This window comes from Aythya ferina (assembly GCF_964211825.1).
Source record: "Aythya ferina genome assembly, chromosome: 2".
NCBI classification, from domain to species: domain Eukaryota; kingdom Metazoa; phylum Chordata; class Aves; order Anseriformes; family Anatidae; genus Aythya; species Aythya ferina.
In genome coordinates this window covers 149,847,262-149,874,934 of record NC_140297.1, presented here as the reverse complement: position 1 = coordinate 149,874,934, position 27,673 = coordinate 149,847,262, and the positions used below count along the sequence as shown (strand labels likewise).

The window sequence follows — 27,673 nt, the reverse complement described above, 5'->3', positions numbered from 1 at the left end:
GGAAGGAGCTGCTCCTGGGGTGCTGGGGACCTGCAGTGTTTTTCCCAGAAATAGTTGAGCTCTTGTGCTGTCTTCTTGGTTGGCCCCCAAGCATCACTCAGTGACCTCCTTGCTTCCCAGGTGCTGCAGCTGGGGTAAAACCCCTGGTAATGGGATCTGTGAAGTGGCAGGTGTCAAGCACTTCTGCTTCGGGTGTAGGGATCGAGGGGTTTTGGTTTCAGCAAGGATACGATGCTGGAAGTGCTTTTTGGAGAAGCTCCCAGGAACAGAAAGATTTGTGTGCAAGGCTTGAGTTGTGTGTTACTGCGAGAGAGCTGAACCTGCTGACTCACCTTCAGAAGGGGAAGGCAAACAGCAATTTCTGCTGGGACATGGATCAAATGAACCACTCATTTTTTTCTGTTCCAAATGACATCAGGTGCTTTGGGGCTAGTACAGGAGTGCCAAGGTGAAAAGATTGCAGTGATAGAAATATATATATATATATATATATATATATATATATATATATATATATATATATAATCAAACCAATTTGGGAAGCAATATATGGAGGTGGGTTGTTACAGCTTATATAAGTAGGATTGGCTTAAAATAAAAAAAATAATAATTAAAAAAAAAAGTAGTCGTGGAAATGCGTGTAACTAGTCTGAGTTTGCTTTCTTTGTGGCCAGCCTGGTGAAGAAAAAAACAAAACAAAAAAATGTAGTCTTTTTGAGTTATGCTTTGAAGGCACCGTCTGCTTTGGTGTCCTCCATTTGTCGACTTGCATTTTGCTCAGGAATCCAGTAAAGCCTTGGGCCCTGCTGTTAATTGTCGGGGCTTTCAAGGCTCCTGGCACATGCATGCATAATGCATACACACCACGCGGGCAAGAGGGGAGATGCAGTTCAGTGTAGGGGATTTCAGTAAGACTAATAGGTTTAAGGGAATGGCTTTTTTTTCCCCCTTATCCCTTCAAATAATCAGTGGGTTTCTTTCATTTTTAAATGTGACTATTTTTGCATGGCACAAAGCACTTTATATTCCAGGCTTTGCCAACCTGATAACGGGTCTCTTCTTTTGCCTTCTCCCTTTCCCACTGGCTCCATGGTGTGTAGGTTATCATGAGGTTTTATGACCACCTGGCTTACACTGCTGAAAGAGAACCAAGAAAGAAACAGTGAACCTGCACTGAAGGCTGTTTAGTAGTGGTTGGTACCCCAGTCAGTGGCCTTGGGTCTGTTGTGGCCCTGCCCAAGTCCTCTGCAGAGCTCAGCTTTGTGGGTGATACACACACAACATCTGTGCAAAGCCATTTTTCAAAATATGATTGATAGAAAAGATTGAATATGGAATTTGTGACCAACAGGCCAAAGCCAGAATCGAAAGGGAGCCTTTGGTTTGAACCCAAAGCCTTGCTGTGGTGCGTGGATGTCTGAGAGCTGCCTTGCCAGGGTGCACCGAGGAGCCTGAATCAGGTTGTCAGCTTTTGGGGAAGGGGTTGCCTTCACCCCAAACAGGACAATATGCATCCTCTCGTGGTAAGAGTGAGAGAAGGATTTTATTTTACTCGAAAAGCAGACTGCTTTATCAGGCTGGATTGAGTTTGCCACAAGCAACTGCACTTGCTTGCAACCTCTTCCAGTCAGAGCCGTGGTAATGTTAGCCTTGAGGAGCTGCCTTATCTGGGTTTTATTGTGTCGTTGCTCTGGTAACAGCAAGTCTTAAACCTTTATTAAAGGAAGCATGGATATTTTTATTTTACTCTCTAGGCTCCAATCAAAGGGAAATGTTGAGGTTTCTTTCTACCACCGTTTTTGCTGTTAGCAGAAAATTTGCACTTGTTCTGCAGAGAGCAAGTTAACCTTGTTTTGGTCTAAAAAGGATGGTATTTTACCATAAAAGCTTTCTTTAAAACAAACAAAAACTATGGGAAAACAGACATCAGAACTCATAAGAACACTTTGTGTCTATAAATGAATACGTGAACTCCTAACGCAATTTCTAAAAGTGGGGGAGAAGTTCACAGGAAACTAAATTTAATTTAAGAGGAATTAAACCTTCTTAAAAACTTTGCATATGCTCAATGCCACGCTACTTTAGCAGCGTCAGTTCAGAAATGAGCTCCAAGGTCATTCGGGACCATTTCAGAAGGAAGTTGTGCAGCTGTTGGGAAAGTTTGTCGTCTTACACTGCTCTGCCTTTTCTGTGACCGATCGCTGTATTACCATGAGATGATTTGAGGTGGTCTCTCGGGTGGCTCAGACCTTTGTTAGAAAAATAAAAGCCCTCATAATAAGAGAATGGGAACCTGGAAATTGCATGGAGACTCCATATGTAGAAAAGAACAACTGGAATTCTGCCCTTGGTTTTGGGAGATTCCCTTTATGTGTTACTGCAGCATCCTAGCACCCCGCTTCTAATAGGTTTTTGCTGTTTCCATCTGAAGTAAGAAGTTTCTTAGTTCTTTGGTTGAAATCCCTCTTCCTCTCCAGTGTTTTTGTTTGGGGAATCTGTAAAGCCTCCTCAGAAGACCCGTTTCATTTGGAGTCAGAACCAGTTGAAGTCCCGTATGTTGGGAATGGTGTTTAAGAACGAGAGTCACCTTACTGGGAAAATACGTTTTGGTGTCACTGAATTAGGATTTAATAAAGTCTTAGTTACTGCTTTACTTCTAGTTTCATTTGAACATTAAAACTGCAGTATCAAAACCAGAATGCTCAAAATATTCATTATTGTATCTTTCTTTTTTTTTCTTGCAGGGAAGTTACCCGGTGTGGGAAGATTTTATAAATAAAGCTGGGAAATTGCAGTCTCAGCTTCGGTAAGTCTTGTGTTGCACAGTCAAGATCGCCTACAATTACTTGCGTGTGCATACGTTAAAATTCAATGCAGCTTCTGCCTGGATAATTTTCTAAGCATGTTCTAGTAAATTTGTGCAGCTTTCATAGTCAGCACCCATGTACGTAATTGTCACACACGACTGCTGTTCTGATGTTATTTCAGGCAAATTCATAATCTATCACCAGTGGTACAAAACAAATGTAAAACAAGCTAAATTTCATGGCTTCTGGTGGAAAATTAGATAATGTATTGTTTAGTGAGATTTAGGATTAGACATATGTTGTCATTGTTATTAGTGTAGAATACAGCTGGTTTGTATTAGGGGAAGGCTCAACAAGTTAGAGATTTTGGTAGTCTTAACAGCGCTTTCTTCTGCTTTAAAAACCAAGGGAATTCCTGTTCTGAACTGTTCCTCAGTGGTTATTAAAACTTACTTTATTGGGGTATACTTTGCAAATGTCATTCTGGATTACCTTCTGCAGATTTCTGTTAATAAGTACCACATGTGCTGCACTCAGACCAATTCTGTTATCTCCAGAACTCGTTCACTTGTAAAGTCTGTTTCTGCTCATATGAATCCAAACTCCGTTTCTTCCCAAACCGCAATCTCCTCTGTGCTCCCCAGAGCATCAGCGCTTTCCCACAGCAGCAGTGGTAATAGATAGGGTTATTGGCAGTGTGTTTTGTGGTTCTGCATTGTGTTGTGAACCGTTTCTGAAGAAGCTGGTGTTTAGGCTCATCTAAGGGGCTGGCATACATTGTTCTGCCATGCCATGTCTAAAATAAAACACTTGCATGTGGTTTTTCCTTTTCCAGCAATCACATTGCAGTAGGGGAGTGTGGAAGAAGAGAAACGGAGAATTTCCCTAGCTGTTTGTGCTCTTTAAATACAAGCCTTCAGAGCAGGCAGGAGAAATAGTTGGATTTCAGTCCTGTGGCATTGTATTCAGTGTAACGCGTCCCTAGCTAAAGCAACATGCAAGCAGGCGGCTACAGGAAGATGCAAGCAGGCAGCTTGAGCCTGCTTTGAGGATTTGCTGTTCATTTCTAGCAGATGCGAGCCTTTTGCCTCTCGTTCATGCCTGTGCGCTCAGATAAAGGAGAGCAGATGTCATCTGAGCTTGAGCTGGGTCTTCATGGATCTGGTTACTGGAGAAATGGAACTTTGTTATTAGCAATATAATTAATAATTAACAACACAGTACACGGATAACAGAATGACCTGCAAGTTTGGAAGACTAAGGACACAAACACACTGCTAAGGAAAATCCCAGAAAAGATTATCTTGTTCCAGGGCTAAATATTACTAGCTTGCTGGAAACCTGTCAGGTATTTCTGCCTTCCATTTTATCTCCTGGGCATGTGAAGAGTCCTTATGCATTTGTTTGACGGCCTCTTGTTTGGGATCAAATCTTTTGTGCTGTCAATGGACTGTTTACCATGCTGTCAGTTAAGTACTTTTGTATTTTGAGCATATTTGGAGAGAGACTTGCATAAAATCTTAAAATCTGCCCCAGTTCTGGAGTTCTTTTTGGCTGAGGATCAGCTTTCTTGCAGGTCTCCCGTGTTGTCTGGTGTTTTTTGTTTTGTTTTTGAGAGTAGCAAGGAGTTCTTGAAGTGGACAGTCCTCCTCCAGGATTTTGTTTGGAGAGGCTGACCTGTAGAGTAAGGAGAAGAAATCAGAGTTACCGATACAAAAGGTGGGCAGAAATAGCACCCCGAGGTAGCTGGGGTGAGGGCACAGTCCTACTTCACCTGTAGAGTTCTAGCCCAGTTTCATTTAAATTAGGTCGACCAGGCTAGAAAGCATCAGAAACCTGCTCCTGACCTGAGGTGCCTGGTGCTCTAAAAACTTATGTAGAACAAACACAGCTGGAAAAGTGGAGCTCACGTTTGCCATCGCCATCCACTTGAACAGGCAGGTGGTCTGTGTGTGCTTTCAAACTGAGAGGGAGTTGGGGTTAGTGGAGAGGTCCCATCCCTTTCAGGAAGGGACCTGTGCCCTGTTTGCTCTTCCACGAGTGCTGGATCAGGAAAATAAACTTCTTTTTGAAGGGGAGAACCCCCTGCCTTGCTGCTTTCCCATTTACCCAAGAACTCCCAAACAGTCTGGTTTCTAAGAGGTTGCTATTTTCTGTTTCAAGGGATGCTCACGCTCCTCAAATGAGGAATTCCGGGAAGCATTTGGCCAGGATCCTAGATAAAAAGAAGGTCCTGCGTGCCTATTCTCAGAACATCCACGTTCCCTGGAAATAACAGTGGTTGTAATTTGTACACTAATGGGTGCAGTATAATGTGTGTTAGATTTGTTTTTCATGTTTGACTGCTTAATATTAGTTCATCAGAGGAAATCAGCTCGAAGGGGGATGGCTGTGCTCTTTTGAAAGAGCACCTGTCCTGTGCAATTCACAGCTCAGAATTAGCCTGGCTGCCTCCAAGTCCATAGTGCTAACACAAAGCAAGGAAGAGATTAAGCGAGGAAGGAGGGAAAAGGCTAAGATCACGTATAAAAGAGGATATTTTTCGTGGCCTCTACAAGTTCTCAGTGGTATTCTTTCTAAGCCTAAATGTTTTTGGCAATAATTAAATAGGCAGCAATGAGACACTGCTAATGTTTTGTTATCTGTATGCATTTCAGGACTACAGTAGTAGCAGCTGCTGCCTTCTTGGATGCCTTTCAGAAAGTGGCTGACATGGCTACTAATACACGTGGTAAGCAGATGTGTCAATATTGAGCTTAACAGAATGCTGTGTGGTTTCTACCATTTGTCGTAATGAAAAAAAAAGTCTAACTTGTTACATTGACAAGCAGATCTGCGAGACATCTGTTAGATGGACTTGCACTTTGAAAAAGCGACACGTGAAAAAGGAAGTCATCTTTTCTTTACCAAAAAAAAAAAAAAAAAGCTGGAAACCTGTAATTTAAATGTGTCATCAATCATGTGAACACTTCTAATTACCATTTGAATTATACGTTGATGAATAATATTTTAGAAAGCAAGATTTACTGAAATCTGTATTCACTGACGCTTCTGTACCTTAAGTAAATGTAAAAGCTGTAAGGCTTGGTGTTCAGCTGCCTTAAACAAGTGTAAGGTTTCAGACGGTGGAGCGGATACCAGCTAATGCTGTGGCCTTTGGGCTCTGCGGACAATAATGATGGCAGCTTGTGCTTGTATTTGTACGGAAAGTCTTCGTTTGTCCTTATTCTTTATGTCCGACACTATTGGCCCTCATTCATTTTCCTGGACTGCGGGCTTCCCTGGGTAACCCTGTAAGCTTCTTGGTTAGTAGGGAGGTCCAAAATCGTGCAGCTGGCAATCTTTCCAGGCTGCTGAGCTGGAAGGAAACAAAAGGCTGCTTCTCTGTGCTGTTGGATGCCCAGTGACCACGGCATCGCGTGCAGATGTCCGTGCAGGGGAAGGGCATTCCCCATGGCCGCTGTGTCCCCAGGCTCTGTCACTGAAGAACAGTTCTGAAGCGAGTACATTGCTGCTGAGTGAGCGGCTTTGCTTCACCCCTAACCTTACAGGCTCTGTAATATGTTTTTTTAAAGTCCTAATACGTCCTTGGCATTTGACCTGGATTGCAATGAAGCAATATTGCTAATGTGAGCAGTGCGTGTGCTCGTCAGCAGTGTGCAAGCTCAGCCAAACTTCCGTTTCCCTCTGCCATCCCTGGCCAAGAGGAGCCGTAGCAGCTGCTGGAGCATGGATCAAACCATAGAATGACAACAGGGAACAATGTTTTGTTGTTTTTTTCCCTTTTTAAAGCTAATATTTACATTCTGGTAGGAAGCTCCTTGGTTGTGTGCATGCCTTGTGTAAATTCTGCACAACCTACTCACTGCTCCAAAAAGTGGAATAAACGAAGGATGAGACCCAAGGCAGAACTTAAGCTGGATTTAGAAAGTGCCTTCCTTTGAGCATGATCTCTTCTATTTCTTCTCCCTCCCGCGAAGGGAAAACAAAGTAAACCCTACCAAAATCCTTGAAACTTGTGTTGACTTCTGGCTGTGCTGGCAGGCTTATAGCATTCCCATTCAGATACCAGGATGACTGCAGCTCCCCTGCTCTCCAACAAAAATGGCTTGTGTGGGTATTGAAGGGCATTTTGCACTTTCTGCTGTGTTACTTGGACTGCATCCAGCAAGCATCGTGTCTTGTCTCTTATCTCTTAGAACACATCCTTCACAAAAGGAGCTCTGTAAATCCATGCCTGCCAACTTTGTATAGCTCCTCTGTTCTGTCTTTCTGCCTTTCCTGACTGGAAGGATAGAAGGGAATTTTGTTTTTATTTTTAGAAAGTGATGTTCTGGGCAGAGAATCAAACTTCCAAGCCAGTGGTGGTTCTCATCTGCCTCCCAACCCAACTTCCACACATGCCCATGTAGGAATTCACACATAAGAGGTCTGTTGCCTTGGAGCATCTCTGGAGTTATGTGTTGGTCCTTAATAAAATAAAAATCCCTCTAGCTTGCTGTGGATGGGGATAAAATACTGGTCTCACTGAAGATGATGATAAAACTCTCTGTGGCAAAATGTCCTTAAAAATGGATTTTGCAGTTAGTATAAACAACTGTCTTCAGAGAACAAAACCAACCAGACTGTTCTTCTTATTTCATGTGGGGATTTTAATGGGCTCCCAGTTTTCCCTTCGAGGAGCTTTCTAACCTGGAACAATTCTTTGTTAAATTTTGCCAGTTACTTACCCGATTTGTAAGAGAATATATTTGATGGTTTAATCAGAAGCCTGGCTATGCCTCAAGCTGTATAGAGGGTCCTTAGTGAACAGGTTACCCAAAGTGAGTAAAGCTGGTCTTCAAGCTTTGAGTTCCTGACATGTATCTCTTCTTAAATCCATATATTGCTTCTAGTTTTACAGAAAGTGGGCTGCTATTTTCAGACGCCCCGATGTGTCTGATGGAAGCATTCCACCAGACAGCAGAAGCGCTCTCTGGCTGCTCCCTGTTCTATTTGCATCAGCATTAGCTTTGAAAGAAGAAAGTGTTTGGTTATACATTTCCACACACAAGAAGAGATTTGCAGATACCAAATATTCAAGTACCAGAGCTTATTTCCATCAGCCTCATTCCTTATTCAAGCTGATACCTTCCTCTACCCCCGTGTATTACCGCTGTTCCCCAGTGTTGACTTTTCCATTTTAGTGCGTATTTCTGTATAGTTTACTTCCTTCTAATTCTGTGACGGAGCTCAAACAGAGGGCATAATTGGAGCTCTGCCTACAGTGAAGCCTGCACTTGGATGAACTGACCATACTCTGCTGTATTTTCCTCACGTTGTAGCTTTTGAGGTAGGAAAACTTCTGACTGTGAATTAGGTGGTGTTTTGTGCTGATGCCACGAGCAGATGTGTTTCCTGGCTGGTTCCTTTCTGCGCTGCGTGCTGCTGCTTCCTTCTGCTTTGCCATCAGTCCATTCAGATCCGTGCTAACCTGGACTTTAGTCTTTTTCCCCGTTAGTCAGCCCGCTGTTTTTTCATGCCAACCTGAAGAGGTAAATAAAACACGGTAAAGTAGTTCCGATGAAAAGTTTTTTCTTCCTCTGGACTGGCTAGATGCATCCTCCTTTCTTCAAAAGGACAAGTATCTAAGCACATCAACTGATGATATGTACTTAGAAATATGTATTAAAACAATGTTTGAAAGAAAAAATGTCTAATTTCTGGTACAAAAACGGCACCTTTCTCTAATAATGCGGGCCACGTTGCAGTGTGTATTACTGTCTGCTGGTACCAGAGACTTCTAAAAATGAAATTACTTCAAATGTGTTTCAACTTTTGAGTTCTAATAAGATACAGATATCTATCTAGCACTTATTTTTCAGACTATGTCTGTTTGACACACAGCCTGGCAGAACTTGTTAGCGTGCAGTGGGGTCTAGTGTTATTTCTCACTACGGATATTAAATTGAAGACTGAAAGATTTCAGTAGTTTATGAAAATTGAAAATATTTTAAAGTCTGGACTTTGAAACTTGCAAAAAATAAATAAATACTTTGGTCTACCTTTAAACCCCAGTCAAGTTTGCCTTCGAGGAGGTATTCAGTTGTTGACACAATCTAAATATTTATTTTTTTTGTTTGCCACATGGGTTAGGCCTTTCAATATCTGACATTTCAAATGCTTTTATCTGCGCCCATTCCGACTGAAGCACGAAAGATTTAAATCGGATTTCATTTAATAGCTGTTTACCTGATACATTACACATTAGAAATTGGTTCTTTTGGGAAAGCAAGGACTGTGCATCCCAAGTATCACATATAAACGTATTGTAAGTTGGTTATGAGCAGTATGTAAAAGGATGCGTGTAAATTTATGTAAGTATATTTATGTAGGTATTTTTCTGCTTCATTCGAATGTCATTTGTAGATAAGCCCTGGAATTGAAGAACTTGGAAAAGTAGGTGAGAAGAGTAACTATCCTCCTTGTGTTAGGAGAGAGATTAACGTGAAGCCATGCACACTTCTGTGTCTACTTAATACACTGTCAGTGGCTTCCGTGGAAAAAAACCAGCCTTGCCTATTTGCATCTTCACAGGTGTAAATTAAAATTTATGGAAAGATGATCTAAAAGCTTTGATTTACCCCGAAGCTTAAAATTGATCTTCAAAGGGAGATTGTTAATGAGGCAGCTGATACCCACTCTTGTGGGCTCCTTGTTTTTCATTCATACTGGAGGGTTTTACATGTACATAGGTGTTTTTGATAGCAGCAGATTAAACCATTTTAAGATGCGTTTCAGCAAATCACACAGCTCTCTGTGGCCAGTTGGATTCCACGCATTGTAATGCTATTTGAAGTTGCCCCATTTCAACTTGGCAAGTGCTGCTAAGGGTATGTTTTCCCTGCCTTTGGTAATTTGGACATCTGTCGTGCTGCTTGGTGCTATTTATGTTTCCCATCTCTCGTTTTGCAGATGTCTGAGAGGACTTTTAGGCAATACAGAGCAGTGAGAAGAGTTGCAGGAAATTCCAGTTGAGGCGTCTGGTGGGCAGAGAGGGTTTGAGTTTGGCGAGGGAAGAGCTGTGGATGGCCAGCCAGCTGTGAAAGGACCTGGAAGTGGAATTGTGCCTGAGCCTACATGGCACGTGGCACTAAGAGGGTAACAAAACCAGCGCAGCCATTTCCCTGTTTTCCTTTTGAGGAACAGGATGTATTAGTTGGGATGAAGTGCTGCACTAAAGTGTCTCCTTTTTTTTCAGGCCCCATTAAACTTTATCAGCACTCAGAAATGTAAATATGGTTTTTACTCATAAAATTAAGCCTGATTAATATCTGTGAGTGTTTGCCTCAGGTAGCTCTTGTGCTGAAGTGTTCAGTCACTGCCTTCCACGTTTAAGAAAACTGCTTAAAATAGGATTTTGGGTGCAGATTTGTGTTCCTGGGCAGACTCTGCACGTGTGTTGCTCCAGGTATTGTGTGAGCACACCTTTCAGCAGTCCTTACTCTGGGTGTTTCATTGTCATCTTAGCCAGGATACATGGCATTTATTGAAGAGGTTTTTCAAGGTGACGAGCTGCACAAATGCTGCAGTGCTGGAATTGGCATCTGTGTCTCCCAAATACGCGTGCTTAGGCCTTCTGAACTGCAGACCAGGCACAGTGTGACCCCAGGGATGAATTGTTAGTGCCATGGCAAAATGTTACAGACAGTCCTGAAAGGTGGCTTGCTTATTTATATATATATTCCTGAAAAAAAAAAAATAAAATAAAAAGGAGAAAGGTGCTTACCACTGTCTGTAGCAGTGGACCTAAAATGTATATAGGATTTTGCAAAAAATCTTCATACTCCTTTGGCTGTGAACTGGGGAGCTGTGGTGATGTTCTCTGCATAAATTCAGGGTGAAAAGAAAGCTGGACACCAGGGAAGGGATTCTCAGTGTTCAACTCTTTTTGTTTTTCTTGACTCCTCTTTAACTTCAGATGCTCATGCTCAAATAACGAAACCTTTGTTTCAGCTTCCTGTCAGTTAGGATAAGACTTTGTAATAAGCACTTGCTCCTCCCATGGAGTCTTTGAAGTAGAATAATACAGTCCAGGCTTTTTCTTGCAGATTTTCAAATATAAAATAATCAGGAAGAAAATTATTTAAATGAACCATTCAGTGTTCCATTATACTTTCATGAAGATGATGCATAACACAGGACCGATTCACAATCACTGCCAGATGATTTTGAAGCTGGATGCACACTTACACATCTGTTGCATTTTGAGAAATGAGACTTGTAAATGCTTATTTTGAGTGCTAAAACTATAAAACACACACACACACACATATATGGAATAGTGCAATTTTGTTGTTTCCAGATTTCTGTCTTTCTCTTGACAAGTAGCAAATGCCAGTCTACGGCCATCAAAAAATGTTCCACCCTGAGAAGTCTGCTGCTGATGTGAGCCTCTTTGGCTGGAGAAGTCAAAATGAGATGGACGCCTTACACTCCTAAGCACAAGAACAGCAATTTGGTTGCTTTGCTTATTAATGAACTGATTATTATTTATTTTTTTTAGTGGTTTAAAAGGGCTGCGGTGTAGGTGAAACATTGCCATTGCTTTTTCTTTGGGCGAGTGTGTGCATTGCAGTATAAAAGAGCTTTATTTATCTTTTTGACTTTTTTCTCCCCGTCCTTAAGATCAAGACAAAATCTAGCTCAGGGTTGCTGGCAACATTTGTGCTGGTTTGATGGTCCTACCTAGGGAGAAGTCTCCAGGGTGATGGATGAAAATAATCACTACAACTTCTGTAGTCTGCTACCTATTGGCACTGTGCATGGTATGATGTATGACTAGAGTTTGTGTTTGCCCTACAACACGATATTTTTTGAGCTTAAGATACTTTGCTAAGACACCAAAGTGTTAGGAAGTGGCTAAAGCTGCCATGCAATTGAGGATGCTGACAGCAGACAGAAAATTTGAATGCAAGAGTGTAGCTTGGAATAAAATAAAAAGGTTTGGTGGGGGGAGGAGAGGTGCAAATAAGCTTCTTTCCTTATTGCAGCTTCCCAGTACTTAAAGGGGGCTTAGCAAAAAGATGGAGGACAACTTTTTGAGTCAGAAATCCTAGAGAGTGTGGGGCAAGGAGGGAAAGTACAGAGGTCATTTTCCATACTCTCAGTGCTAGTTAGAGTTCTTCAGGTAGAACTCCTACATCTCAGTAACTAAACACTGGCTTTGTAGCTGCAGAGAGCTTTCTCATTCTTAGACCCAAACTTTTCAGTGTCGTAAGCATCCAGTTTGGGAAACAACAAGGATAGATCACAAAAAGAACTTGCTTTGGATAATTTATTGGTGTGTGAGAGGTGAAGATGCAAAAGCATCTTTTTGATAATGGGATGCGGAATTGGAAATGAAGGCTGAGGTTTTGGTTGGTGGTTGGCTTTCCCAGCGCAGCACATGTTCCTGTGGTGGGAGATCCTCCTTCAAGCTAATTCAGGCAGCCTTTTGTTGTGATAAATTGCTAGCTGGCAGATAACAACGATTTTGTAGTAACCACAACAAGAGAGTTGCTGCAGCTTTTTTATTCAATCTGTCACTAGTTGGACAGCAAAAGTAGCTGAAGATACATTTTCATGACCTTTTATTTAATACCTTATTTGTATTTATTTGCCATAAGACAGAAAGGAGCGTGTTGTGGGGAGAGAATTAAAAAAAAAAAAAAAATCAGTTCAGACTAAGGTAGGGTTCCTGTAAAGGGACCTTGGGTTCCTTCTCGCCTCATGGAGCTTGCCCATAACATGTGGTGGAGGCAGCTGAGCAGCTGCTGTGCTGCTTCTGCCTCTTCTGTGTGCCTTACAGGTGTCTCAAAATGCAGGTTCAACGGTTGTCCTCTGGTCAGCTTGGAGGCAGCTTCCACGAAGAGATGATAAATGGTGAAAGGTCAGATTGGTGCTGTCAGCTGGCTTCGTGCAAGATCACCAGACCTGTAGGGAAGCAGGTGTTGACCAGACCAGAGTCCAGTCAGTTGCTTTGACCTCATTGCACCCCGGTCTGCAGGTCTCTTGAACCCCTTGCAGCGTTTCTTCACATCAGCAAGGCAGTTTGGGTGAAGGCCGTAGTGTAGAAATGTGTGCTTTGCCTTGGGAGGCCTTCTCCAGCTCCCTAAGTCTATTCCTACCCTTGCTGGACAGAAATTACAGCTGTGTTTAACGACAGAAGAGGTATGCAAAAAAAAAAAAAGAGTGAGATGACAAGCTCCAGCAGCCAAATGTTGAATGGAGAGTCCAGAACAATGCAGCCCTGTCTAATCATTAACAAAAGCACCAGTGGCATTCGCATTGTCTGACAGGTCCTTTTGCTCTCCCCAATGCCATCTGCCTCACAGAAGGACGCTTTTCCACGCGCTTTCACAAGTGTCAGGACAGAAGATGGTGCATGTTTGCCCTGCGTGTGGCCACCCACCCCTGCTCCTGTCCCCACTCCAGGTGATTTCTCGGCGATGTGATTCATCTCATGTTTGCATACCTGCTGCTTCCAGGGAAGCTGTACATGTTCGTGGCAGCGATGAGGTCCTGCTTAAAAATAGACCGGCTTCCTTTGCTTTCTTGTCCTTCTGTTTGCTCGATGGTTTGTCAGGTGTTGCCAGCACAAACGTTTGTCCCTGTTGCTGTGCAAGCTGTTCACTCCTTCCCTCCTCCCCTACGTGTTAGCTTTCTTCAGGGAAGCAGTGCCCTGGTCGGCTCTTTTGGAGAGCTGGGGAAGAGTCCTGCTGGTTCTTGAATTTCCCTGGAAAATCAGCATCTGCCCAGGACAAGAAGCTCATTGTTCTGCCTGTCTTCCTCTTCTCCCACACTCGACAAAGTCCAACCTGTAGGACTGCTTCTGGAAAGTTAAAATAATGTAATTACCTCGCTGTCTCACTTCAGGGCTTAGGGCCCTCTGCTTGCCTTTGTGCTTTTTATAGTGGTTTTTCCTGCAGATTCGTGTGACCTGCCCTGCGCTCAGGCTGCTTTTTGGTCAGGGTGGAGAAGGAAAGGAAGACGGGCAGTTTGTGACGGCTCCTGGGCTGTGACCTGACAGCATTTCCTGTGAAATGCTGGGACTCAGTCTATAAGCACGTATTTATACACGCTTAAATCCGCTGCTTTGCAGTTCGGGGTTTTATTGTTTTTACTAGGGCTCCTGGCATGTAAAAGGGAGCGTGTTTTCTCATCTTATGAAGCCGTGGAGAAATGCTGCAGCCTTTGCAGCAGCCATCCTCAGGCAGGCTTTGTGGAAACCACTTCAAAACGAACAGCAGTGGCAATTGTGTGTGTGTGTGGGAGGGGAGGAGAGCACCTCGGTCTGCGGCGTGGTGGTGTCACGGGGCTTTGTACGATCAACCCCTGCAATTGTTGTGAAATTCTCCTCTCCTGCAGCATTTATTACTATGTAAAATTGAAAATCTGCATGATTTCCTGCTGCGAGCGCCTGTGCCGAGGGATGGGTTACTATAGTAACTAATATCGAGGAGCTGGCTGAGGCTTCACTCCGGAGCTGGCTTTGAGCGTATTTCACAGTTCGATGCAATCCTGGGCGAGGATCTGATTGAGGACAAACAAGAAGGCAGAGGCGGCGGCTGCCGTCGCTACAGGAGCAGCGCGTGCACCTTGAAATGGGTGCTGAGGTCCAAAAATATGCATTTATCAAAATTTTGGAAGTGATTTATTTATTTTTTATTGTCTCCACTCACCAGCTTTCCCTCCAGACACAGCGAAGAACACATTGATCGGCATGTGTTGCAGTCCTGGTGTCACTTCAGCCCACCTCAGAGCAAAACATAAGTCTAGGGACCAGGGACATTTTCTCCCAAAAGTAATAGCCACTGTGGTGGCCGCTCCTCTGGTTTGAAGTGGAGCTGGTGCCTGTGCTGCTGAGCATGATAAATAGCACTGTTAATGAGGTTTCGTCTGGACAACCAGCTTCTGCTCTCACTTAGGCCCAGGCAAGCCAACTAAATGTGTTTGTTTTGCAAGGTTAAGCAGGGAAGGGGAAATGGGGAGGGCTGGAGCTTTGTTGTAGGTTGTAGGCTTTCAGGGTGCCGGGCAATCTGGAAAGCCTGGTTTGCACGGTTTGCGAGCACTCCACAAAGGCAACGTGGGATCAGGTGCATGAAAATGAAATTTAGCCTTCCATTAAGGGTCACTTTCAAAGCAAAACTTGTTGGATGTGATGGAGGTGGAGAGGAAATGCAGAATAGCAGTGTCTGTCAAAAGGAGTCCTCCCAGTGTAGAAAATGGACCTAGCCAACTGTGATGTTTGTGCTCTTTCCTCAGTAGTGCCCTAAAATTGTGTTGAGGCCAACTTGAACTGTCAAGTAAGTTAGTTAGCACTGATGAAATGGCCTGAAGTTCAAAGATGTCCTTGCGTATGACTGAAAGTTTCATACACTGCGATAGAAAAGGAGATGTGTGCGAGCATAAAGACCCCTCCCTCTTCACTCTCAAACCCTCTCCTCCAAAAAGCCAAGAATCCTCAAGGAGAGGGTGAACCTACGTGTTTTGTGCACCTGTAGGCATGCACATGTGTCCACGCACGTGTATGCACACACCTGGTTGAGGGGTGACTGCCATTTGCTTGAGGTTGCCAAGCAAGAGGAGAGCCTTGACCTGGCCACCCCAAGAACTGCCACTTAATTGGTGTTTGGGGAAGCTGGAGGGAGCTGAGGAATGAGACTGGAGAAGAAGGAATGGATGGAGGACAAGGAGGAGCTGGGTATGTTGTGCTGGGAATATTTAGGTGAGATCAGGTACATATTCCTTAAGAAATTAGGTTTTATATTTCAAAAAAAATGTCTGTTCGAAGAGGTCATCTTCTATATTCCCTGTTCTAAATTTTATCGTAAGCAAGTCCATAGTAAAAAGTGTTGCAGTGATTAAAAAAATAATTGTTACTGCATTAAGCCAGTTGCATCAAGAAATTAGAATAAGGATGAGTTGGAGTAACTTGAATTTGGACCACACTGAGATATGGCCAGATTAACAAATAGAGAGGCATTGGAAATAGTTATTCGAGAACGTAATGGCAGATGTTGCTGAGAAGTAGTGTTCATCTGTGTACTTCTGTGGAAGTAAAAAAGCAAAACAAACAAATCCTGCAGAACAAAACAACCCTCCTGCCCTTGCAGGCAGGCACTAAGCAGACTCCTGCAATGAGTCTTGGACTAAGATTTTGTGCTACTTGCACAATACAGTGATGCAAGTCTGGAACAATGAGGTACTATAAATAAATTAAACCCAAAGTACATTTGCTAAGTACCCAAAGTGCACATTGTGATGGATTATCCATGTTCTTAACGCTTGTTCATTTTCTACTAGTTTGCAAACTTATTGAGCCCAACAGAGCGTGCTTCCCTTTGATGCTGTTGTGAACGTGTGCTCATTTTAAATCTAGGTTATCTTGCAGGGAGAACAGCAGCTCAGCGTGAGCGTCAGTCACTTTGGTTCAAAGGTAAAGAGTTCACACGTTGTTCTTCTCTAGCTGCTGTACAGGCAGGAGCCTTGGTTATGGATGTAGTCAGGGGAATGTTCGAGCTATTAAGCTGAAACCTAGCTTGCTGCTGGGGAAATGAATGCCGTCATTGAACATGGGCCGTGTTGCAAAGCCCTTTCCAGATGGTGTGGTTCAAATGCACCTTATGCATGGATAATAAATTTAGACTAACAGATTTTAATCTTTCATTGTAAGCTTGAGGTTGGCCTTAGTAGGGAGTTACAACCTCCGTGTTTCTCAAGCTGCATTTAAAGGAGGGTTTTAACCATTCTCTCTGAAGTGGCTGTCTGTTTTCAGACTTTGTTCTTTGCAGTGTATTTTCTTTGTTGGCAACCTTACTAATTTAATATGGCTCCCAAAATTAGGAGTGGGAGAAAAAGCTCGGTGTGTGTTACACAACTAGAGTGCATATATAGTGAAAAAAGTAATTGAGATACTACTGTGAGGGTAACAACGCACACAGTGTAGGTGAGCCTGATGTTGAGATGTGTTTTAAAACAAATGCATTTGCTAGAATAAAGCTTTCTTGTTAAGGCTTTGTGTTAGGGTTGATAGGTACCCACAGAGAGGAGAAAAAAGCTCATGCTTTCAAAAAGGGAAGCAACCACTCATCTGCCTGTCATATTGGTAAGGGTTTTTAGGACCAGAGTGGCAAGAAGTCTATCCTGTACTCAGTAATGGTGAAGATTAATGAAGGTTAAAGCATGGTAAGGTTAAAAAGCATTTCTATCCAGTATGCTTTCCAAAACTCCGTGTCTCTAATTCCCTATTTTCAATGTTTAATCTATTGAAAATGGTCAGCATTTTGACCTCTCCAGATCTAAGCTTTTGAGGTCATGATTGTCATAGATAAAGTGACCTTTGTTTTTCAGTTAATGTTTGACTGACTGCTGTTTACTTCAAATTAGTCCCAGTTTGGTTCTAAGTTATTTCCAGGAGTGATTTCTGTCAGAAAAGGAAGGTGGACTCAAAACTAATGCCCTCCAGGTCTGCAGAGAAACCAAGCGATGTATGAATAGCTTTCTTATCTCTCCTCTCTCTCATTTTCTGAGAAAAGATCTCTTAGATGAAATGCATTCGGTGTGTAAAAAGCTTCTTATGACCAATGGGAGCAAACATTAAACATTAATGATGCTGCTTTAAGTTGCATGGAAACAAACTGGGGCAAGTCAGTTCATTTTACCTTTGATTCATTGCTTCCAGCAGTTACAAAGAGAAAAGGTTGAATGGACTCAAGGCAAGTATGAGTCTCTTCCTTTAGCTGTTGCTTGTAATGATGTATTTTGCCCCCAAACAACGGTTTCAGTAAGTAGGTGCACAGAATTTATGATTTCCAAGTATTCCTTTTTTAAAGGAAACAATGTGATAATAGCACTTTATGTAATTGGAATGATTTATAGTTAAAGAGTTTTTGTTAAAGGAAGAATAAAATAAAGATTTCCAAGAATACTTGTGCATTTTGTAGGTTTGAACAACCCCTGGGATGGAGGTGTGAAGTGGCAGTCGGACCACAAGGCTTGGATCTCAGATGCTTCTGGGTACATCTGTTCTGCCGATCTGCTCATGGCACTGAAAATTTATTCTGGTCTTGATATCTTTGAACTTTGTGCAGGTTACTTAACCACAGAATGGCAAAATAGGTTGAAAGGGAACTTCTAACCATCACCTAGTCAACCCATTCTGCCCTGGGCAGGGACACCTCCCACCAGCCCAGGTTGCCCAAAGCCCCATCCAGCCTGGCCTTGAGCACCTCCAGGGATGGGGCATCCACAGCTTCTCTGGGCAGCCTGTGCCAGGGCCTCACCACCCTGAGAGTAAAGAATCTCTTTCAAATATCTCATTTAAACCTCCTTTCTTTTAGTTTAAAGCAGTTTATCCCTTGTCCTGTCACTACATGCCCTCCTAAAGAGTCCCTCCTCGGCCTTTCTGTAGGCCCTCTCCAGGCCCTGGCAGGCCGCGGTGAGGTCTACCCGAAGCCTTCTCTTCTCCAGGCTGAACACCCCCAGCTCCCTCAGCCTCTCCTCACAGGAGAGGTGCTCCAGCCCCTTGATCATCTTCGTGGCCCTCCTCTGGACCCTTTCTAACAGATCCACGTCCTTCTTGTGCTGGGGGCCCCAGAGCTGCATGCAGGGCTCCAGGTGGGGTCTCACGAGAGCAGAGCAGAGAAGAACCCCTTCTGCTGGCCACACTGCTTTTTCTGAAGCCCAGGACACAGTTGGCTTTCTGGCACACATTGATGGCTTATGCTGAGCTTCTCATCAACCAACACCCCCAGGTCCTTTCCCACATCATCTGTTGGAGTCCAAGCATGAGGTACGATCTAGCTCCTGCAAAGTGCCTAAGTTAAAAGTGTTGCTTCTCAAATTCCTGCCGCCTAATTTTCTCCTGCGATGCTGTTTGGGATCCCAGACCTGCTGATTTGCGTGCCCACAACTCCTTAAACTTCTTTAGTGAGGCTGAACAGGTGGGTTTCTCCTCATTAGTATCTTGGGGGCACGCAGCACCATCAGATAGATTTTTACATCCACTTTTTTCTTTCTTTTTTTTTTTTTTCATTTTTCATAGGAAATACGGGGTAATTGCTGTTTTCCAGTGTTTTGTTGGTCTGCCAAGAGCTCCCTGTCTGGTTCAGTGTGTTCTGCTTTGCAGAGGGCAGCGCTTGTTTTTATTGGAAAGAGGCTTACCTGTGGTTTTCTGTTTTCAAATTCTGTGGGTTTCCGTGCTTTTTTCCTTTCTTTCTGTGGCACTGCATGTTTCCTGCAGCATTTTCAACATATTTGCATCGAGTTTGATGACTCAGCTGTGTAGCTGGAAGAATAGCCCAGTTTTGAGAAGAGGACTGGTAACAACAAGTGCTGAACAAGGTGCAGTATTCCCGATTGATTGGATGGGGCTAGGCCTACCTGCAGTTGTATTTCTTTCTTTCTTGATCCCTAAAAAAACCCGTGGTACTCACACAGCCCTCTCAGTAGTGGTATAGGAAGGATGAAGGCAGACAAACTCGTTTCTGCCATGTAAAGAAGGTGTCAAACTAGACGATCCTGAAAGCCTTGTTTTCAAAGCACCACTTCCCTGTCCACGGCGGTTCAGGTTTTAATTACGCGATATTAAGATTTCTTAAATGCAGTGTGTTTAGACAAAGACCTTTCCAGGCAGCAATAAATGCTTCACTTGTAGTCATTTACCTCCTGTTTTGTTTTCTGGTTAACTTGCTTTAGATTTCAGTCCTGTAGCTGGAGCTGCCACCCTTTTTAAGATATTCAAAGAAGCTCTACAGGAAATTTGCTTTGTGGGGAGAGTTGTCAGAGCCATCTCACTAATTTAAGCTATGACGTGAGGCATTTTAATATTCTTATAAGGCTTTTTTTAGCCCAAATTATGCTGGAGGAAGAGTAGGAGTAGAATTGCTTTGGCAGAAACGTGAGGAACGGCATCTCTAGGTTGGCTGGATGTGTTATCAGTAGAACTTATCAGTTAATTAAATCTGCTTGGGAAGGTTTCTGGGGGAGTGCTAAACAGTGATGGGCTGGTATGACTTAAATATCAGCTAGTCACCTTTGGTGGACATGTAGATCTTGGACAAAATGTTCTTTAAGCTTAAGAACTTGAAAACTTAAAAAGTAGCTTCGTGGGCTATCATTATTAACAGCCATCCAGTGCAGAATTTGAATATTTTTATTTTTTTTGATAATATTCGAGTGAAATGATTAGAGGAAAAGTTATTCATCCCAGTTACCGGGGTAAGGGGCAAAGATGAGCCCTGCCCAGAGGAAGAGAGCTCGGTGCTTAGATAAATAGGGGTAACTGAATGAATGGTGGCAGGCAGGTGACTGCCCTTTCTGGGTTTGCATATGGAAAGCACGGGGCCAGGAAGTGCTCTGAGCTTTTTGTCTCCCTCCCTTTCTGCTTCTTTCTGCTTCACCCCTCTTCCCCGGTCGCCTGCTTCCCCTTGTTTTCTGTCTCCAGTACACACGGCTGCAGCCCTGTGCTGCTGACCACAGAGTAAAACTTGGCTTTGGTTGGAGTTTCATTTTGCACAGGCTGGTCCCAGTCTGTGGGAGAAACTGTCCGAGAGGGTTTCAAAGCATCCGAGTGATTCACGGCTCATTTTCTTGTTAAGGACCAGCAGGGCCATTAGATCATCTAACCTGATTATCTGCACTGGATGGGTCAGTGCTCACCTTACAGCCCCGTGCTGGACACTGTAGGGTTGCAGCCCTACAGCAGAGAGGTGTGGAAACAGGCAGGCTCTGTGGGGTTGCAGATGGGCTGGAAAACGCCCTGGCTGCCTCTTTTTGCATTAAAAAAAAAATAATGTAAAAATATTTTAAGCAAACTAGCACCCGCAAGAAGTCTTGCTTGGGTTGCCTTCCTTGAGTTGGGTCTTGGAGGAAACGGAGACGTTGGGTTTGGTGGTGCCTGTCTGTGGATTTTGTGTTAATTTTATAGACACGAGGGGAAGGGATCCTCTTGGCACGTCCCAGAGCGGGCAGGAACGTGTACCTCCTGCAACGTGCGAGTTTCACGGTGCCTATGGGAGCAGCTGTGCCAAGCCGTGGCCTGGAATGTAACGCCACGGCCAAGGAATAAATAACGTGGTGGTGAGGGAGCTGCTGGCTCTTGTTCTGCTGTGGTTGGCTGCAGGAGGCCAAGGAAAAACCCAGTGAAGAGATCCGTTGTCCTCGCGGGACTCGTAACGCCCCGCTTAGCACAGATCTCACGCTGCTGTTGGTCACCGTCAGGTTCTCCTCGCGTTTGTCAGCCCTGCGTTTGTTTTTTGTTCTTCTCGCTCGGCTAGACTGAAACTTCAAAATAACCCCACACAGCCACAGCAGCGATCTCGAGCAACCTGCCTGGGGATGAGCTCTTCCTACAGCACAAGCAGAGCTTGGTGGCAGTAAAAGCCTTCTGCCTTGCCTTACCATGGGCTTACTTCACGAATGCAATAGCTGCTGGTGGTGGGTCTCTTCATACCAGCACGTTTTTCCAGCTTTTGTCTGCCCTGTGATGAGAGGAGAGAGAAAGCACAGCTGCAGCAGGGGTCAGGGAAGTTGCAGGTGTGAGGTTGGCAGCCGGGTGCCAAGTTGCCATCTGTGTTGATGCTTTGTGGTTTCTTTTTATTTTTATTTTTTTTTGCAGTCCACTTGCATAAAAATGAGAGCAAGATATAAAATCAGTGAGCAAGCGAAGATAGCTTTCATCCAGGTTCTGCAGCTTCGCTATTTAACCAGAAGTGTGTGAAACCACGTGTATGAGCTGAGATAACATCAGGCTTAAGAGCTGAACGGAGGCGGTGCCGTCCTGGCCACTGTGCCCAACATTTCAGGCTCTTTTTCCTATGTCTTACACACGCTCATCTTTTGCAGTCTAGGAGGTTTGGAGAAATGGAAGAAGGAAGTTGCAGGTGTTACCTGCACAAGCCTGTACGAAGAAAAGAAAAGCAACCACATTGGTTTTGCTTATTGATGTTTTAGGCACTAATTTTTGTGCCTGGGTTCTGACACTTTAAAGCTAAATAAATAGGGTCAGTAACGTGAAGCATTTAAAGAAAAAAATAAAGTGCGATGCTTGCCACAATTATGTCAGTGATGTCCTGAATGTAGTTTGAATTCCTAGCTCTAGAAAGCTGTGAAATATTTCAGCCTGCTCTGCAGCAAGTCTGCTTGTTTCCAGCAGGCCTGGGAGCTGCGTGGATTCCCTGGCACTGTGTGCGGAGTGCTTTATAACACTCGTTGACATGTGCTGCCCGGACTGGAGAGGAGTGCTTTGGATTGCACGAATCAGAGTTTCCAGGAAAGGCCATGAGGACGAGCAGAAGAGGCTCTGGAGTGTGCATGGATGCAACACGCCCCGGCCAAAGGGAAGCCCTTTGCTGGTGGCTGCGGTGATCCCGGCCTCTCCGAACTGCGGAGCTTTCTGCAGCTATTTGCTGCCTGAAATAACATGGAGAGGGAACTGGAGCACGCTGTCTTTCCTCTCTTTTCCTCCTTATTTGCACTACAAGGAGGAGCTGGGCACTGAGGGAACCGGTTCTCTTTCAGAGATACAGCCATTTGCATAGGGCAACTTACACTCGCTGCTCTCTGCTTTGAAATGTTTCCTTGTGGAAGCAGAGGCTGCAAGCAGCTGCGAGACCAGAAACGTAGCATCATACGTTCCGGACTGTGTTTATCGTTCTCATCTCGAGAGAAAATGTACTGATTACATCCAGCAGCTTTTTAATTGGAGAGGAATGAGATGCTGGGCTCTATTCAGTTTGGAAAATAAAATGTGTTTTTTTTTTTTTTTTTTTTTTTTTTTTAAAGAAGAGTAATAATACTTAGCTGAAATTTTGATTTGCAGATACACAGTCTGGAGAAAAGCAATGGGCACTTAACAGTGTCAGCTTGGTGACATGGAGCTGATCAGCTATACTCATTTCATAACAGCAAATTTCCTGTATCTAGGGGGTAGACTTACAGCTTGGGCAAGTTTTTATTGTTTCAGATTGAATTCTATCAACTTCTGCTAGATGAGAAAAAGATTTTTCTTTTTATGAAGGGTGAGAGAGTTTCTGTTTAAGGAAAACCAGAAGAATCAAAAGATCAGTTGGCAGCAGACGTCCAGCAGCTTGTAACCAGCAATTGAGATTTGCACTCCAGACCTCTTCAATTGGATGTGTCCACTCTGTCTGTAGAAAACAGCCTCAGACCTTGCAGCTTCTCCAGTGTTTCTGTGCAGCTGCCAGACTAGTAGGGAGTATTTTTTATTGTGACTCTTGAAGCAATATCTTAGGGCTACTTTCTTCTGCTGCACGTTTAATAGTTTGGGATAGTTACTCACTTCGGAGCCTGTCTTTCTGTGGTGAGCTCTGTAGCTTTGGTGTTAAAGCAGCAACTTCAAGTGCTCTGTCTCTGCTTTATCTCTAATTCCTGTGACCTATACAGCGGGCTGTGGCCTTTGTGTGTGACAGGTACTCCTGCTGCACCTTCACCTGCTGCACAGGGACTGGAAACTAGTCTGAGGCTCCTCTCAAAGGGTGTATGGCTCCTGCATGGGTGGAAATAAGTGCTGTGGTGCTTTGATGGATCTGCCAGACTGATTACTATGGTAAGCAGGAAAAAAAAAAAGGACCAGGACAATACCTGAAACGTGGAGGAGTGCAGTGAACCCATCAGCCAGCTGGACCATTGTCCTTCTCCACGAGCAAGGTTTGAGGAGCCCAGTAGAAAGTATGGTCATCTGCAGAATATCTTCCTCCTGCAGAAATCACTCCTCTGGCATGCAGGCCCTCTGTGGCAGCAAGCAGCAGGCACCCCAGTGGTCAGAGGTGCTTCTCTTACCTGCTGCTTGGTTGAAGAAGGGGTCGCACGGATCTACAGAGGTTTCTCTCAGGCCTGAGGCTCATTGTTTTATGATAAATGGGATGCACTGCAGAAAGGATTAGTGCTAGATCCGTGCTTTGAGCGTTGTCAAAGCTCTGACCTTGCCTTTTGTTGGCCAGCCGGGTAGCAGGAAGGCTGGAGGAGCTGAGTGCCATGCGCAGCCACCAGCACACACCTTGAGCAGCAGCCCGTGGGGCAATGATCCTGCAGGAGGAACGTCAGCCTCGTCAAACAGTGTTGGAAGATGTGTGGTCTTTGGAGATGAAAGATCCAGAAACACTTTTTAGGCACTGTTTAGAAACAAATGTCAGAGTTGCCTGCTGCAGTAGGCAGTCTCAGAGGATAAGGTCATTTGGGAGCGTCCTACATCTTGTGTGAAGGTATGTGCAGGGAAGTTTTGGCTCTTGCTTCACAAACACCTTACTTTGCCTATAAAATAAACATGTAAAGAGGTACAGGGTTGTGCTTCATTCTTGGGTTATTCTCCCATCCTTTGTAAATATTCATATAAAGATGACTTTAAAGTGTTTTTCTTGAATGAGCTCAAATGCGAAGTTACGAAAACAAGGTTGGGCTGAACTGTGCTCATAGCTGGACCAGGGGCTTGGGAGCTGAGTGATAATGCAATCACAGGTCAGTAATCTGGAGGTTAATGGGTAAAAGTGTTTGAAATGAACTTTTTGATTGGAAGACCCTTAAGGCGGTGCCTGCGTGCTCAGCACTATGTCGCTTTGCTTGCCCTGAAACAAGGATACCATCGTGAAAGATCTCTTTTTTCATAGTATCACATGAGTAACAGCTTGTGAACACGTAGATCGTGTAATTCTTGAGCCAGTTACTTCTGTGGGGCGACTGAAATTGTAGGGTTTGAGTGCAGGAGCATGATTTCTGATTTTTTTTTCATGATTTATCTGTGAATCTTAGTTGCTTTTTAACAGCAACAGTCTTATTCTGAGCAGGGCAATGCAAAGCACAGCTCTTGCAGTTCTCTGGTAGGCCTTGCTGGTACAGACATCTACAATAGCTGAGACACGTTTTATTCAAATTTAAAAATAACAAGGGGGAAACAAACAAAAAATGGGCCTGTTTGTAAACCACCAGAGCAGGTTTATGGGATGGGCGCTCTTGACTGAGGCTGCTTGTTCGTTGCAAGAGCTTGGATTGCATGTTCAGCTTTTAATTCCTATGAATGGGGTTTTTCTTAGCTAACCTCATTTGAGTGGGAGACTGGGGGAGGAAAGAGAAATGGGAGGGAGTGCTCACATTTGTGGAGTCCAGTTCTTTCTAAACTAAATGTTACGTGCTGATCATGCCCTGTAACACAGCATTAACGTATAAGGCACGCTTTTCCAGCTGCTGGAATTAAAACAGAGGTGACCTTCTGAGCTGAGTAACAAGTCGCAGTCCTAAATGTAGCACGTTGTAATTAAGGAACCTCCCCTGCTAATTTGCTGGAATATGGGCAGTGCATTTAGAACATAGCCCTCCAATTTCGGCAGTTCAGTTTGTAAATACGTGGTGCTGGCAGTCCTGCAGAGGACTCGGTGAATCAGGACGGCTTCTGGGGCAGCACCCTGGTGTTCAGGGACATCCCAATGCAAATTCCAGAATTCCTCACGCGTTTTCATCTTCATGCTTGCCTGTTTTATGTTCTCCAGCTGGTGCCAAATGTAACCTTCGTGTGCGCAAGGGGTGTAGAAATGTGGTAGGTAAAGGAAAAAAATCATAGGAAAGGGAAATGTATCAGTTGGCTTATAAAGTATTTTCCTATAAACACTATTGGCAGAAAGTTCTGCAAATTTAATGCAACGTAAAAAGGAATTTTACTACACCCTCCTCCTTGGCACGCTTGAAAGTTGTGCTATGGCTCAGCACATCGATTTTATGGACCTGCAGGTATCTTCAGTCTTACAAAAGTTATTTGATTTTTGTTTAAATTTTTATCTTCTCTGCCTCCTGAAGGTAGGATGTGTTGCTGAAAAGTGACAGCACTTGATTTAAAAATAAGAAAATGGCAAAAAAAAAAAAGCGTAAAATGGATATCTTGCAGCTAATGCGCAGGCCAAAACAATGGCTTGCTTCTAATTTAGACAGCATTTGTTTCTGCAGCTCAGAGCAAGGACAAAATAAATGTTTTTCCAGCTATAGATTTTTGTTGTGCTTGGCTTCAGAATCTCTTCACACTCGAGGGTCAGACAAAATGTAAGTATTTCCATAAATAAATATTCTGTCCTGATGATAAGGCAGCAAAGCCTGTCACTTCAGTGGTTGCATTGCTGAAACTTTGGGTGCAAAAGTGATTTTTTTTCTTTATTTCTTCTCATAGCCTTCCAACTCTATGAATTGATAGAGCACATCTGTGCTACTTGAGAACAAACAAGGATGAAGTCATCGTCCCCTAAATAGCTTGTAGGATGGAAATGCTGAAGACAGCCTTCTTTTCATCTCCTGTGGGTCCTCTTGTACGGGATTTTGGAATCTTGGCTTTGATTCTCCATGCAGAGTGCTCACAATATCCACATCTGGGCTCTGAATGTAGCAGAGAACAGATCTGCTTTAGATCTTCGTGTCTAATAATAACTTTAAAAAACAAATGCTGCTAGCAGAAGAATGTTTGTGTGGTCTCTGATACAGACCAAGTTAAGACAAAAAGGAGAATCCTGTAGTGTCTAAATAGCCTTAAACCGGCACCAGATGCCAGATTTTTTTTTTTTTAAAGCAATTTTATCTCTGTTGGCAAAGAATAACTATTTATTTACCCCTTCCTATAAGTCTTCTCTGGCACTGTTAGAAGCCCTACCTCCTCCTTTCTGATATCTGCATATTCTCCCAAACAATTTGCATCGTATTCAGCACGATCCCTGTTTGAAAAGGGACATTTTGCAGAGCTGATTTTTTCCATTGTTGCCTTTTTTGTAATAACATATTGGATCCTTTTCTCCAGCATACATTTTTATTCATATTTTCTCGGTCGCGGAATGTTTTCTATTTAAATAGCACTGCTCGGTGCTTCTTAGGAACTGCTAAAAGATGCATCTGTGTTTAAATACCAATTAGAGTATACCTGTGTCTTGTAAAAATATCAGTAGTCCCATAAATATCAGTACTTCAGGCACAGGAAAACCTCGTAACCTAAAATTTTGTTGCAATCATATCAAATGGCGGGGAAGAAGAAGGGAAGAATGACGGTCGAACGCTTATTTTTAAATGTCATAGGGTTGTGCCTAATTGTGAAAGAGTGGCTAAAAATGAGAGGAGGAAAAGGCACTGGCAGTATTTCCTCATTCTCCGAAGAGGAAGGAAGCAGCAGCGTACAGCTGACCTGGGGATGCATGCCAAGGGATGACATGAGCGTCTCCCATTCAACATGAGTGTTGCTGTGGGCTTTACGGTGTCTGAGCGGGTAGGGAGGAGGGCTTTAGGGTTTTCAGTGTCTGAAAAATATAGGGAACAAGTTTCAAATTAGTTTTCCGATGAAATGTGAAAGAATTCAAGGCAGCAGCAGTCTCTTTGCAGGTGTCGCCGTGGAGCATTATCTTCCTCCCCAGTACCTGAAAGAAGAAAATTCAGGTTGGGGTTGGCATGTCTGACATTATTATCTTTAATTAGAAGAGAGGAGACCTGGGACTAGGCAGTGACTTAGTGTCTGAACTGTTCTACTTCAGGCCATCCCCTCTGCAATGAAAAGGGGCAAATTCAACAACAAGGTCATGACTTCACATTCATTGCAGCTCATGTGGCTTCAAAAGCAGGTCTGTCTCAACTTCTTGCGTGTGTTTTTTAAAAAAAAAATGACCCAAATTGGAGTGAAAGGTTTAAAATTCAAGAACAAAACTGCCTTTTCCTACGAAGCACCATCACCAGAGGATGTGGAGTGCTGCACCCCAGTGATGGCCCTAATGAGTGACCCCTTGGGAGCAGCGTCTTGGCACCACACCCGTGTTTGCTGGTGCCGTTTTTAGAGAGAAATGACAGCCCATGAAGGAGCCTTGATGCCAAAT

The 27,673-nt window shown here is 43.7% G+C and overlaps 1 protein-coding gene across 13 annotated transcripts in view; it reads left to right on the top strand.

Annotated features, from left to right (window-relative positions):
* The window catches only part of MTSS1 (MTSS I-BAR domain containing 1), a 118,610-nt gene that overhangs the window by 11,732 nt on the left and 79,205 nt on the right, over positions 1–27,673 (top strand). For all 13 annotated transcript variants that reach the window (XM_084507719.1, XM_084507722.1, XM_084507718.1 and 10 more), the window contains exons 2-3: positions 2,745–2,806; positions 5,465–5,538. In XM_084507719.1, the coding sequence (XP_084363845.1) occupies positions 2,745–2,806; positions 5,465–5,538 (136 nt within the window). The remainder of the gene's footprint in view (positions 1–2,744; positions 2,807–5,464; positions 5,539–27,673) is intronic.